Source organism: Maylandia zebra, linkage group LG9 (genome assembly GCF_041146795.1).
Source record: "Maylandia zebra isolate NMK-2024a linkage group LG9, Mzebra_GT3a, whole genome shotgun sequence".
NCBI lineage: Eukaryota > Metazoa > Chordata > Actinopteri > Cichliformes > Cichlidae > Maylandia > Maylandia zebra.
In genome coordinates this window covers 23,340,920-23,354,172 of record NC_135175.1, presented here as the reverse complement: position 1 = coordinate 23,354,172, position 13,253 = coordinate 23,340,920, and the positions used below count along the sequence as shown (strand labels likewise).

The 13,253-nt window shown below is 40.3% G+C and overlaps 1 protein-coding gene across 2 annotated transcripts in view; it reads right to left on the bottom strand.

Annotated features, from left to right (window-relative positions):
* Nucleotides 1–13,253, bottom strand: part of ube3c (ubiquitin protein ligase E3C) — a 29,988-nt gene that overhangs the window by 16,471 nt on the left and 264 nt on the right. Inside the window, exons 2-14 of one of the 2 annotated variants that reach the window (XM_004546827.4) lie at nt 12,700–12,814; nt 12,516–12,569; nt 11,957–12,031; nt 11,346–11,492; nt 11,102–11,217; nt 10,836–10,993; nt 10,130–10,283; nt 9,044–9,264; nt 8,743–8,894; nt 5,380–5,567; nt 2,514–2,600; nt 921–1,078; nt 410–636 (exon numbers count right to left, since the gene is read on the bottom strand). In XM_004546827.4, the coding sequence (XP_004546884.1) occupies nt 410–636; nt 921–1,078; nt 2,514–2,600; nt 5,380–5,567; nt 8,743–8,894; nt 9,044–9,264; nt 10,130–10,283; nt 10,836–10,993; nt 11,102–11,217; nt 11,346–11,492; nt 11,957–12,031; nt 12,516–12,569; nt 12,700–12,765 (1,803 nt within the window). In that variant the 5' untranslated portion in view covers nt 12,766–12,814. The remainder of the gene's footprint in view (nt 1–409; nt 637–920; nt 1,079–2,513; nt 2,601–5,379; nt 5,568–8,742; nt 8,895–9,043; nt 9,265–10,129; nt 10,284–10,835; nt 10,994–11,101; nt 11,218–11,345; nt 11,493–11,956; nt 12,032–12,515; nt 12,570–12,699; nt 12,815–13,253) is intronic. The other variant, XM_076888191.1, reaches the window with a different exon arrangement.

The following is a 13,253-nucleotide window of genomic DNA, read 5'->3' as shown; positions in this document are numbered from 1 at the left end:
GTTAAAGGAAAAATATTTTCGCAACAATGAGACTGTGGGGCTTTTTCTGACATTTTACTGCTCAAAACTTCAGTTTTCAAATTACTGGCTTTGCCACACAGTGAGAAAGCAGGTTTCTGACTTTATTTCCCATGATGCACTTAGAGAACTGTAGGAACTGCAAAGTTTGAAAGTTCTGCTTTTTAGAAACTCTGATATTTTTTCCCATTACTTGATACACTTTTGTTTTCCATCAATTTAACTCTTAGCTTTTTTTTGAATGTGCACTTTGTGTTTGGCAAAACCCTCAATGTCATACGTTTTTATGCTCTGAAAATGAAGAAGATAATAATTTTACCTGGACATAATGAGAAATACAAAACAGACAAACAAAAATGCTATAATATATATATAGGACTACACATCTTACCTTGAAGAGTTGCACCCAGCGCTTCTGTTCGGCCTGGATATGCTGCTGAACCTCGGTGTTCGTCTTCACCCCCACACTACGGAAGGCAGCCATGTACTCCTCTCTGTGCTCTGCTTTGGTCTTAGGGTAGGCCAGCTTGATGATACCCAGACATGCATCTCTCAGACAGCGAGACAAAGTCACAAGCTCTAACAGCGTGAAGGGCATCATGGAGGACTGCGTCTGACCTGTTGAGAGGGAAAATACATTTACAGATATCGATCTGCACCACCTGTGACTGCTAAAAACAAAGGACAACAGCGATATACTATTGTGTTACAAGCGGGAAATGAGCGATATGGGATGGATATGTATCCCAATCTGTCGTACATTCGCCTGTCCAACGACCTCTGTACAAAATATTTGTCAAATAAAATATGTAACGTAGATATAAAACAGGGCACCTAGAGGACTACCAGAGAACCATAGATGCGCCATTATATCAAGTTAAACAGATGTTTATGTCTATTACCTTCCATTGCATGTCCAAAAAACTCGCTGTCATGCACGGAGATAAGAGAGTGGCTGAAGAGAGAGCTGAAGAGATAGAAGACAGGAATGATGCGGTTGGAGTCCTCAAAGGACATGGGAGACCCTCGGGAGATCAGCTGTAAGAGTGGCACCATAGACCTAAAGGAAACACAGACACATAAACATTTGAAAAAATAAGTATAAGGTTGTGTGAGCAGGCAGAAATATACTGCACATGGATACAAGCTAATGGGAGCTTAAAAACCTGCAGTTTGTCTACTGGCCAACTGAGGCCTACTGCAAAAGTCCCATGTTAAAAGCTCAACTTTACAGCATTAAAAAACATATTTACAGATTGCTTCTGGTTAACTGAATCACACTGAATGGCAGGTGGAGCCGGTTGGTGTCTGCTAGGCCTCATCCACTAGTTCAAGTCATTAAACTGGACATCTTTACTGTGCGTGTGCTGTTTGCCTGTTCTGGAGCATTTTTAATATCGGACTAATCTTATGGCTTGTAGTGTGGTAAAGACTGTCCAAAAAGTCTGCTTCTTTGAGGTTTTGGTGGGTGATATTCTGGTATTTTTTCATCTCTTACTGTATGGATGTTTGTGTGTTCCCCTTTCATCCAAATGCCCATCTTCTATACCATCTATGATACAAACGTGGTGCGTCTGGAAAGTATTCACAGCGCTTGTTCCACACTTTATCAAATTACACTCATACTGCAAAATGGATTAAATTAATTTCTCACCTCAAAATTCTACACAAAATACCCCATAATAATATTTAGATATATTTGTTATCTTGGTTGTGTGCTTAGGGTCGTTGTCCTAGTTCGAGATCCAGAGCACTTCAGTGCAGGCCATCATCAAAGATGTCACCGTACATTGCCGCATTCATCTTTCTATCGACCCTGACTAGTCTTCTCATTTATGCTACTGAAAAATCATCCACACAGCATGATGCTGTCACCACCATGCTTCACTGTAGGGATGGTCTTGTACAGCTGATGAGGAATATCTGGTTTCCTCCAGATATGACACTGGGCATTCAGGCCAAAGAGTTCAATCTTTGTTTCATCAGACCAGAGAATTTAGTTTTCATGGTCTGAGATTCCTTCAGCTGCCTTTTCATTGAGGAGTGGTTTCTGTTTGGCCACTCTATCACACAGGCCTGATTGGTGGAGTGTGGGAGAAGTGGCTGTCCTTCTGGAAGGACAATGAAATTCTCCTCTTTCCAAAAGAGCAATGCTGATGCTCTGCCGGAGTGACCATCGCAGTTCTTGGTCACGTCTTTATCTAAATCCCTTCTACTATAATCTCTCAGATTGGCCGGGTTACCAACTCTATTGAGAGTCCTAGTGGACTTTTTCCATCTACAGATGATGGAGGCCATTGTTCTCATTGGGACCTTCAATGCTGCAGAAATGTTCCAGATCTATCTGAATGTATCTGAATCCATCTTGGAGTAAAACTGTAACATGACAAACTGTGCAACAAATGAAGCACTGTGAATACTTTCTGGATTCACTGCATATCTATAACAATGCTTCAAAAGATAAAAATCGTATAGTCAATGTTAGAGTAGCTCACCCAGTGATCATCTTGGTTGTCATGGAGGTGATGAGGTGCCAGAGATGTCTCAGGAAGCGTGCATTGAAAGCCAAGCTGTACAGAAGTCTGCAGAGAACAAAGACAAGCACATAAAACAGAAATATTTAAGTATATTAAATGGAACTGAAAAGACTTGAGTGAGATATTTCAATCAAATGGCACAATCAGTGTGAAGAACAATACATTTACCCTTGGCCAACCTGTTTACCCTGCTGAGATTGTCAACTTTGTCCCGTTAATCAGGGAACACCCAGAAAAAGACACTGTTAACCAATATTTCCCTCACAAAATTTTCTTAGTATTTTTTCTTTCTGTCCTTTCATACCTTGCGAGGGGCAAAAGGAGATTAAATTAGCCATTAAGCTTTATTTAGGTGAGGCACCTTCCATTAGTAAACTAGTTGGTGGTGAGGGTGCCCATAAACAGCCCTCTGGCTTCCTGCTGGAGCCCCATTTAACTTAATGACCAGGGGACGGGGCGACAAGACAATGCAGGACGTAGGAGGAGGGGAAACCTGGTCCTCGCTGTGACCCTGCAGTACTGGCATGCTTCCACACTCACAGTGAATTACATGATAACGCAGAGGAAGGCCCACATACTTTGCTTTAGTCTCTCTGCACTCAACGGGCTGTGGCACCAAGGTGTGAAGGCGCTCTTTGTTCAAGTGTGTGTTTTTTTTGTGTATGCTCCTAAATTGCATGGCTTTTCACACGGAGGATAAGAACAGGTGACAATAATGTGGTAAGTAAGCTGAAAAGCAACATGAAGTAGCCCTGCATATAATAGGCCTCTGTCTACTGACACCTACTGTATGAGGATGATTGCCGTTAACAGGGCAGCATCATGTGTTCACAGTAACACAGAGGAATAAAGGTCAGCAGAGGAAAAACATAAAAGTTGGTTGAGTGGGAAAGGGGCAATTCCATGTCTGCTAGATAGTCTCATCTCAGTATCAATGTTCAAATTCCCATTCCACCATCCAATCTGCCAAAATGGAGATTAACATTAGGAGCAGACAAACCTCAATATGGCTTGAAAAGTGGTTTGTGTTGATCACAGGCCATCTGTCAGTGCAACAAGACACTGGAGGGAAGCAAGGAGCAGTGCTGTGGGCCCATAACAAGTGATGTGGGTGTTTGATTGAAATGGGAAACAAAACACTAAATGCCAGCTGACATGCTGATTTACAGCCTGAGAGAACCCAAACCCCCATTTCAATCATGGAATGAACCACTAATAAACAAAGTCAAGACATCAGAAGGGGTTGTGTGTACATATGTGTGAGTGTGTGTGTAAAAAGCAGGTTGATGAATAATGTCTGGATCATTTCATTTTGCACTAATGAAAGAATCTCAGTTCAGCAGAAAAAACAAACAAACAACAAACCCCCGAAACATCAGCCATGCTCAGGTCAGATCTGATACCGTGAGCCTTGAACGCGCCTCAGCCTACAGACAAATTTGTTTTGCTGGCTTCTGTGTCCGCATGAACCAACAGCATTTTCTTTTTTTTTTTTTAATCACACCACCACAAAGATCGCGGTAACGGTTCAAAAGTAAATGGAGGTCACTTAATCAGAGTGACCCTGTTAGCAGCAGAGTGCTACACTGGAAGAAACCAAACAATCAAAGTGAAATTACACCAAATATCCAACCCTAACAGTTAAAGTGAATTACTGCGTGGTCTCCAGAACAAACCTGAGCTAAGTATAATTAGCAAATCAATCAAAAATCTATTTTGGTCCCAGTTGATTGTCCTGCTTTTAAAGTTACCCTATAGAAAAAAGTGTGGAGTGCAGTTTAATGAGACATTTTACATATTTATTAAAAAGGCAGTGTGCTGGGCTGGCTGCACGACTGGCCGGCTTCTTTTTTTTTTTCCTTTCTTTTTTTTGCTTTAAGACTCGTAAATCAAGACCAGAATGCAATTTGCTCCCCTTAGCCTCTTGTAAAGCTATCCCATCCACTCCTGCAGTGATTAATCTTTCTCAGTGAGCTAATTATTTTGTACAGATATCCAATAATGATGGAAGAGGAAGGACAGGATTTATGGTAAAAGCCGAGAGAAAGAGGAAGCTGTAAAAATAAATAAATAAATTTAAAAATAAGGGCTGAAATTCTTCTAAATTCTTGTCAACCGCTTGTAAACAACAATGCAAAATTACTAGCTGACCACTAGAGTCCAGCTGCACATGTCCAGTTTATATAATTACTTGAAAGGATTTGGGGAATGTTATGGATTCAAATAATAGCAAAATATCTGTCTAGTAAAGCAGAGCTGCTAATGTGATCCCGAAATGCATCCTCACATATAAATGAACTGACAGCAACTGGCTTCAATAATAATTAACTAGAGCTGGTTGCCCGTCCATGAAGCTCAGCCTGATCACCTCCTGTCAGTCAATGCACCATCTAGACCCCCACGCTACCTCTGACATCCTGGCCCTAATGCAATCAACCTGAAAAGGGGTAATTGCCCTCATCCAGAACTGACAGCCTCCCTGACATCCCGGCTTCCTCTGCCGGTTGTAAATGCCAGCGGGTGCGGACCACTGATAACTGCCTGCCTGCCTGGTTTTATCGTTACTTACATTACTGCTTACAGCGCGGAAACACATAAACACACAGTTTTCCTCTCAATCAGGTGGCTCCTGGGATGCAAGGCTGATCCCGTCGAGATGTGCAAAGTGTTATGATATGCCATTTAAAAAACGAAAAGCTTTTACATTTACTTTGAGGTTGTGTTTTTGATTCAGACACGCCTCCTGGCGTAAGGCTACTTACATTAACTTCATTACATGACACAGGAAGAATGAAAGACCCCCCAAAAATGTGCGTCTTTGTACCTGACTTTTGGCACCATGAGACGATGCTGCACCATCAGCGTGTGACAGATGGACGCCATCATGGTGAAGACCTCCTCGCTGGCTGAATCCCTCCACACCAGGTTGAGCAGGGCGTTAGTCTGGTGTTTGGTGTCCAGTTTGTGGACACACTCTTCTGTTATCAGCTGAACTGAAATCCGGCTGTCATCCTAGTGAAGAAAGAGATGAGTGTTATTTAAAGGACTGTGATTATGTGATTGAGAAGTATGTGTACGAGGGTAAAAAAAAATAAAAATGTTATTTTAGTTTTTTATAGTTTATTTTCGAGATGCAATCTGCAATTTTTAGGTTACTGTTAATAAAACCAAGCGTTTAAATATCAGTTTTTAAACTTGTCGGTGTCATATGAGAGTATTGTGGAGTGTTTGTTGCTACTAATCTGCCTGGTTTGTGCTTGTGATAACAGTTATCTATTTACTTCTCTTTTAAAGAAATGTTTATTGGCTCTTGGTGAAAGCATCTTCTGTGACCACACAAGAGTGCACAACGAATTTCCCAACTAGGACAATAAAATATATTGTATCGTATATTATCGCTTTATTATCGCTAGACGAGGTGTCTGAATGTACGCATTTTTGAAGGTCTGAGGCAAAATGTTTTAAGCCACAGCGGTGCAGAATCCTTCCAAATATTCATTTATTCAGTTTCGTAAGTTAATCATGTTTACAGTGGGCCAACCACCAACTGGTGGTAAATATTTACTCTAAATCCATCGATAAGTAATGAGTAATCCTGCTTCAAACACAAAAACACAGAAACAAACTAAACCAACCACAACCGCCATAGCAAAGCTAATAAGAAATAATTTGGCAAATGTTGTGATTTAATGCCATTTTACCTTCAGTTATTCAGCTGATTGTCATCCTTTATGTTAACTTATCACTTTAAACTCATTCAGCATCATAAGCACATAAGGAATAGTCTGTTAATTCCTTTTATTCCTGAGTTTGGGAAACAAACTCCCAGTTGTTCACACAATGAAAAGTGTGGCTTCTCCATCGCTGCCACACAGCTTACATTAGAGAGGCTGACATTACCTGAGTATAGGGCTGCTCGATTATGGCAAAAATGATAATCACGATTATTTTCACTGAAATTGAGATCTCGATTATTTGACGATATTTATTTAACCCTTACGACCTACTATAGAACCAAGTCCGCCAGAGCTTATATTATTATTTTTTTTTTTTTTTTTACATGTTGTAGTGCCATTTGTGGGAGCATTTCAAGTTGCTATACATCAATACAACTGTTATAGCCCATATTGTAATAATATGTATGCATTAAGTCCATAGTAATTACATTAATTGCAAAAAAGTACAATAAACTACAAAAAAATTGAAAATCGTTTTTGGTTTTTTTTTTTACATATATTTCTACTTGGAGAAATTTAAGAGGTTTATCCCTCAAAACTTGAAATACAAAAAAAGTTGCAAAAAATAGTTTACAACAACAGGAAATTTATTTTGAGTGTCTTCATAGTTTTATTTTGGAGATACACCAATTTTTATATACTGCAGGAAAAACGAAAAAACAATCCTATGATGCAAATTTGCAAAGAAAACAGCAGGTGCATCAAAATAAACCATTTCCAGCAGTGCAATTCGAGTTCTAAGCATCACAGAAACTATTCAGAAAAGTATAGAGTCAAACATGACTTATAAAAACACCAGTATAGGCAATTAAGGCCTACAAGTAAAAAACTACATTTCCGCGAAAATGACGTCACTTCCGGTTTCGGGCAGGAAATGGCTCACATGCGATAGTTCGCGACTTCCAGTGTTGCCAACTTTGTCGCTATATTTAGCAAGTTTTCAGACCCGCTAAAAAAAAGACGTGAAAGCCCTTATTGCTTTTACTCTCAACAAGTAGCGGGTGCTGTGACGCAGTCAGTTCTTCTTTTACTCTTATGCTGTTTTGTGGATCACAAGGTTTAAAACTACTTATAAACACACACACACAAAGTAACTCCACCAGAGCGCCTATTTCGGGTCACTTTTGCCGTCCAAGCCCGGGTAAAGGAGCAGGGTTGGAATTGTGACATTAAAAAAAACAATAATTGCTAAAAGAAATTTAATTTGTAGTTCTAAATAAATTCTAAATGCATTTAGGACGTTTTTTACTCACTTTATGTCTCTTCCACGATGTTATTTCTCTCTCCAACAACATAGGTTACAATTAGATTAGCATGCAAATTTGGCGATGACGTCATTTAGCGACTTCTAGCGACTTTTAGGACAACCAATAGCGATTTTCCTTACTGAGGAGTTGGCAACACTGCTGACTCCGTTTCACTGTGGGAAGTGTTATGAACAGCTGATCGGATCACAAAGCGTGTTTCTGGAATATTATGTTTTTGTTCCTGCAAGCGCTTTTTATGCAATTTTTGCAAAGCTTTATGTGGAAGGAAAGCGTGACCGAGGACAAGCTGATGGCATCAGATGTAAGTACAACTCCTCCGGTTTCATATGCAAAACAAATTATTGTGCTAGCTTACACTGTTCAGGTTCTACAGGGATTTAAAAATTGTTACACAAAACGGAGCGTGCTGCTCTGACCGGCTTTAAAGGGTTAACGATGACAACGTATTGAATAATGACTTTAAAAAATAATATAAAATAGTGTGCAACACCACTGAAGTTTTTTTTACCTCTCTTTTCAACCAGCGGCAGTCACTCTCCTCTCCAAATAACTTCTGCTTAGCTTTCCGAGCTTCCCTCGGGTCCTCTTAATCAGCGGTCTCCACCCTTTTTTGCGCCACGGACCGGTTTATGCCCCACGGACCGGCCTTTAAGGTGTCGCGGATAAATGAGGGAGGGGCCAATAATCGGCTCAGTCATTTTTAATGATCGTTGAAAGCCCAGATCGTAATCGTGATTAAAATTCGATTAATTGAGCAGCCCTACCTGAGTACAACATGAACCTTGTGCTGGTATCAGCCAACAGGCTAAGTCACATTTCTAGTGAAAACTGTTAACAGACACGAGAATGACCTTTTTGAGATATTCAAGTTTTGCTTAAATCAAAACTGCTTTGACTGTAAGAAACTTTTGTTTTGTTATAGTTAGCCATATTGTTTATGCTATGTAAAGGTAAATGTCTTGCGGAACAGTTTCACATCTACAAAGCAAAACTCATGACAAAAAAAAAAAAAAAAATTAAAAAAATGGGGCTTTGCACATGTTTTGAATGTAGAAATAAAAGTAAAAATTAACTGAATTGTGTCAATGCTAGAAATGTGTAGAGGGGCCTTATCAACACTGACATCCCTCACCGAGGCATGCTGTGCGCTGAGATATTTGGACATATATGCGGGGATTTTACCTGCATGGGTAGCGGCTGGATGCCAGCGTTATCGTCATCCTCCGAGTCGCTGCTCACTTCTGGCCTGGTGCTGCTTTCTGACACTGGCAGCAGCGGCAGCAGCGTCTGCAGGGCCCGGAGGTACAACAGGAGACCCTCCTCTGATAGTGAGCCTGCCAACGCGCATCATTCATCATTACCGCGCACATTAACCCATCTCCCACTCTATAAATCAGTCTCATTACCACACAGAGGAATGTACAGGAGAAACAAGTACAGCACAAGCATGAGCCTGTGTGTTCAGCTCTAAACTCCCACTGACCTAGGCGGTTCTCCCCTGCAGAGAGGACAAAATAAAACAGCCATGGTGCTTGGCTCTGTGCTGCTGAAGAGGAGTCGATCGTGGCCTTAAGGGAGCTGAGGAAAGCCTCGAAAGGGAATGAGTGACGGAAGTCTGATAGTGCCGGGATAAAGAAGTGAAAGATCTGCTCAGTAAACGGAGCAGAGATGAACTCCTCGGTAAAAGCCGCAAATACAAACTGCCTGTAACATGACAGACAAAGCAGATATTAGTACACTGTGTGAAATCCTAACAAAATAAAAATAATATCAAAATACTGTTTGCTCATCGATAAATTCACTAAAGTATGGGTTGATTTAACATCTCCCTGCTCTTTCTACTGTGTGACTTCTCCAATATTGTCTCTCCAAACAGTGCTGCTTTGTGTAGCCTGGTCACACACATCTGGCGAGCCAAGTCAGATAATTAGCTGTTAGAGCCAGTATGTACACAAGTTCCTCTCACTCCCGTCTTGCTTTTCTTCAAAGAAGAAAAGAAGTCCTCTCGTCGTTTGTTATTAAGAATGTCTCAAACCAAGAGACAAACAGGCTGGTATTCTGCACTCCAGCGAGCAAGCAAGTCTGGGAAACTTTTATGGCTTGTTGTAAATTGGTCTGTGAAGCAATTACTGCTTCACTATTGACAAGAGGGACAAAAACTGGTGTAGTTTGTCTGATTGGCTTAATGGATGATTTTAAAAGAATTCAACAGAGACAAACACCTTCTGTTCCTGCTATTATGCCGCTATCGTCTCCACTGTTTACTGTATGTGCCGGGCGTTCTGCAGAATTGTGTAACTTTTGAGACAATTCCTTCAGTAAATAGTTAAACAATACAGGGCAAACTAAGTTTTTTGAATGCCACTGCTTATTGTTTTAGCTTACTTTCCCAAAAAGTGAAAATAGCAGCGCTGTCTTCTTTTTTTGGAGATGCATGCACTAATTTCTCTAAAACTGTCCTTCAGACAATCATCATTGTACGACAAATACTAGCAGGTAATCTTTTAGGGGCGTCTTTCTTGTCGCATCCTGTGCAAATGTTCCTGTTCTCCTGCTTTGCTCACTGTACCTTGCGCCTGTTGTGCAGGAGGAGTAGGTAAAGTGCAGAGGTTTGAGGATGTGCTCCAACAGTGTGCTTGCCAGGGGGATAGTGGGAGCGTCGCTGTACTCCAGACTGGAAGGGAGCCTGTGATTCACAAGAATATACAGCGACCTGTAGTATCCTGATGAGAGGACAGAGAGAAGAATTAACACTCAAAATAATTATCTGAGAAAACGCTAATGTAATTACGTATTTAATATAAACATATTAAAAAAAGAAATCTTCCTGTTTGCAGTAACTGAAATGTTGTAAAAATGAGTCCCTTAAACCTAACATTCAGGCTAAAAAGTAGGATTTTTTTCAGATGTAATGCTAAAAAATGTTTCGTGCAGACAACAATGACTAACTTTAAACCGTGCTTTTGAAATGACTCATGCTTCTGGGAAATCGTCAGTACTTGAAATACACTTGACTTGAATGTAATCCTGTACCAGTCACAACATGAACTGCCCTGTACTGATAAAAAACACTGACAAAATTATATTGACACACATTCAAGATCTCTGCACACCCCTTATTGTTTAATAATTTGGTCTCAACAGGTTTATTTGCACCTATGCTGCAGGAATCTGTGTGTCACTGACATTTCTTTTCTTTCTATAAAAAGAAGAAAGAAAAAAAAATCCTGACCGCAGACTCACAACAGAGATAAAAGTTAAGCCAGTGAGCTTACCTTTCTGTACCATGTAGTGCAAAATCTGCTCGAGTAATGAAGCTACATTATTAGCATCTGGAATAACGGGAAGATAGGTTCTCTCTGTAGAAAAGATTTCTAGCATTCGCATGGGAACTGCAACATTTAAACTGTCATCCGTGCAGCTCTGCAAGAGTCTAAAAGACAGGAGAGAGCGACAAGAGTGATAATGGCAACTTCTGTTACAGATATCCCATCAGCTTTTGCATTTATGCATCTGTAAGAAAATTATTTATTTCCAATACCTGCAGCAGAAGCCTAAGATCCTCTTGATCTGAAACACGCATGTCTTCTTCTGTGGGCCAACCAACAGCTTCACAAACTGGCCGTTGTGCTTCACCAGGTTCTGGCACAGCCATATCTTTATCAACACACAGGTAGACACAGTTTTGGTCTTTGGCAAACACAACTTTTTAATATATTAGCATCTATTAAATCTATTGATACAACCAAAGGGCCTAAGGCTCGGGGTTTTTTTTGTCTTCTCACCAATCTATGGGCATCCACACTCTGTCTGTAGAAAAATATTAATTGTCTTGATAAGAGGCAGAGACCAACGCCATCCAGGGCGTGTTGAGCTCCTCCCGACTGCGTCTGGCTGACACGCTCGTCAAACTTTGCCCGCTGTATGGCATACTGGAGAAAGAAAGTCACAGGTCACACACTGTAAACACTCTGTTTGAGCAGACTTGGTACAAAAACAGAAATGCTGCTACCACAAATCAATACAGTTCCCAAAACAAGAAAGAAAATGTGATCACCACATTTGCATTTTAACAGAAACAACAAGATGCAGCATCAACTTCTTTTAAGTAAGGTAACACAATATCATTGCTGTAACTGTCTGTGGACCAACCGACTTCCTGATGAGATGCAGAAGTTCACAATTTTGCCTAAAGCCACATGTTTATTTCTGATCTTTGAAGCCAAAAACACTCATCACAAGGACGAAGTTAAGGTTGCGAAAAAACTTGCTATTTCCCACACCATCAAATAGGCGGTGTCATTCATTAGCCAGCTGTATGTTAGAGGGTTTCACATGTCATCGCATGCAATGTCACTAGAATTATGTAATGTATGAAATGTGCTTGCAGACATACCTGTTTTTTCAAGTCTTGGTAACCGCGTACATAGGACTGAATGATAATGGCGTTCTTCAGTCGTCTTCTTTCATCCTGAGCAAATTAAAGCAAAATTTACAAATGCTTGATTGTGCTACTTGCTGCCAATGGTAGCACAACCAGTTATTAAGTTTAGGGGGCAATTGCTTTTTGACATACTATATGGACAGATTTGGATAACTTTCTTCCCTTAATAAATGAAATAACTACTTTAAAAAAAACTGCATTCTGTATTTTCTTGGGCCTTTGTTTAATATTAATCTGAAGCATGTAAGTGTGATATACAGAAAAAGAAATCAAGGAGAAAAAAGCTTTGCAGCACTACACTAGTTTCAACGTCATGCTGACTGTCACAAAGAAATGTGACGTTTATATTTATGAACGCAAACAAATATACTCCTTTTTCATTAATATTTCATGTTTCTTTGCAAGACCAAGCTGGGTGAAACAATGAAAGAACTGACTTTTCAAAATTGCAAATAGTATGAGCTGCAAAATTTTAAAGGGCACCAACAAAAGACTTCAGAAGAGACATTACTTCTCTTTTCCGTCTCTCTTCTTGAGTGCGGTGCAACAGTGATGCCTTCTCCTCCTGAAAAGCAACAAAGATTATTATAAAAATGCAACACAACAACACGTTTTAACCACATCTGTTAAGCATAGAGCTATGTGTGGTTTGTTAATGGCAGCAGATGTATTCCCAGTTTTGAGATGCCACTTACCTTTTTACTCGCTCCTCCAAGGGACACCTTGGGTCTTGTCTTGAAATCTCCCTCAAAGCTGAACATCGTTAGATTTTTTCCATGGACTGACTGACTCGAAGGCTTACTCTAATTTCTGAAAGAGAAAATGAAACAGACCAGTCGTGATGACTTGACTGCCAACTTATAAACAATTAACTTCGGCTAACAGTTTCTCCGACCACGACACTATAAAGCTACGTTTGCAGGCCATATTTTTAGTAGCAAAATTAAACGATTATGAACAGTCAAAGCGGACAACAGTTGAACAACATCACAGGAGGTCAAGTTTAGCCAGACCTTCAGTTTGAATGCAACAATAGTTAGCTAACCGGTTAACTTAGCCGGTTAGCTAATGACTCAGCAGCTGCTAGGGGCTTTAACAAGCCTGCTTCCTCTAAACGACCCCAACAATGAGACACCATATTAAAGCTCATTTATTCGTGACATTTCGTAGCAAGGACAACGTATGTGCAAGCAGCATGATTTTGCTGACGTTAGCAATGCAGCTAACTAGCTGGGCAGCTAAACGCTGA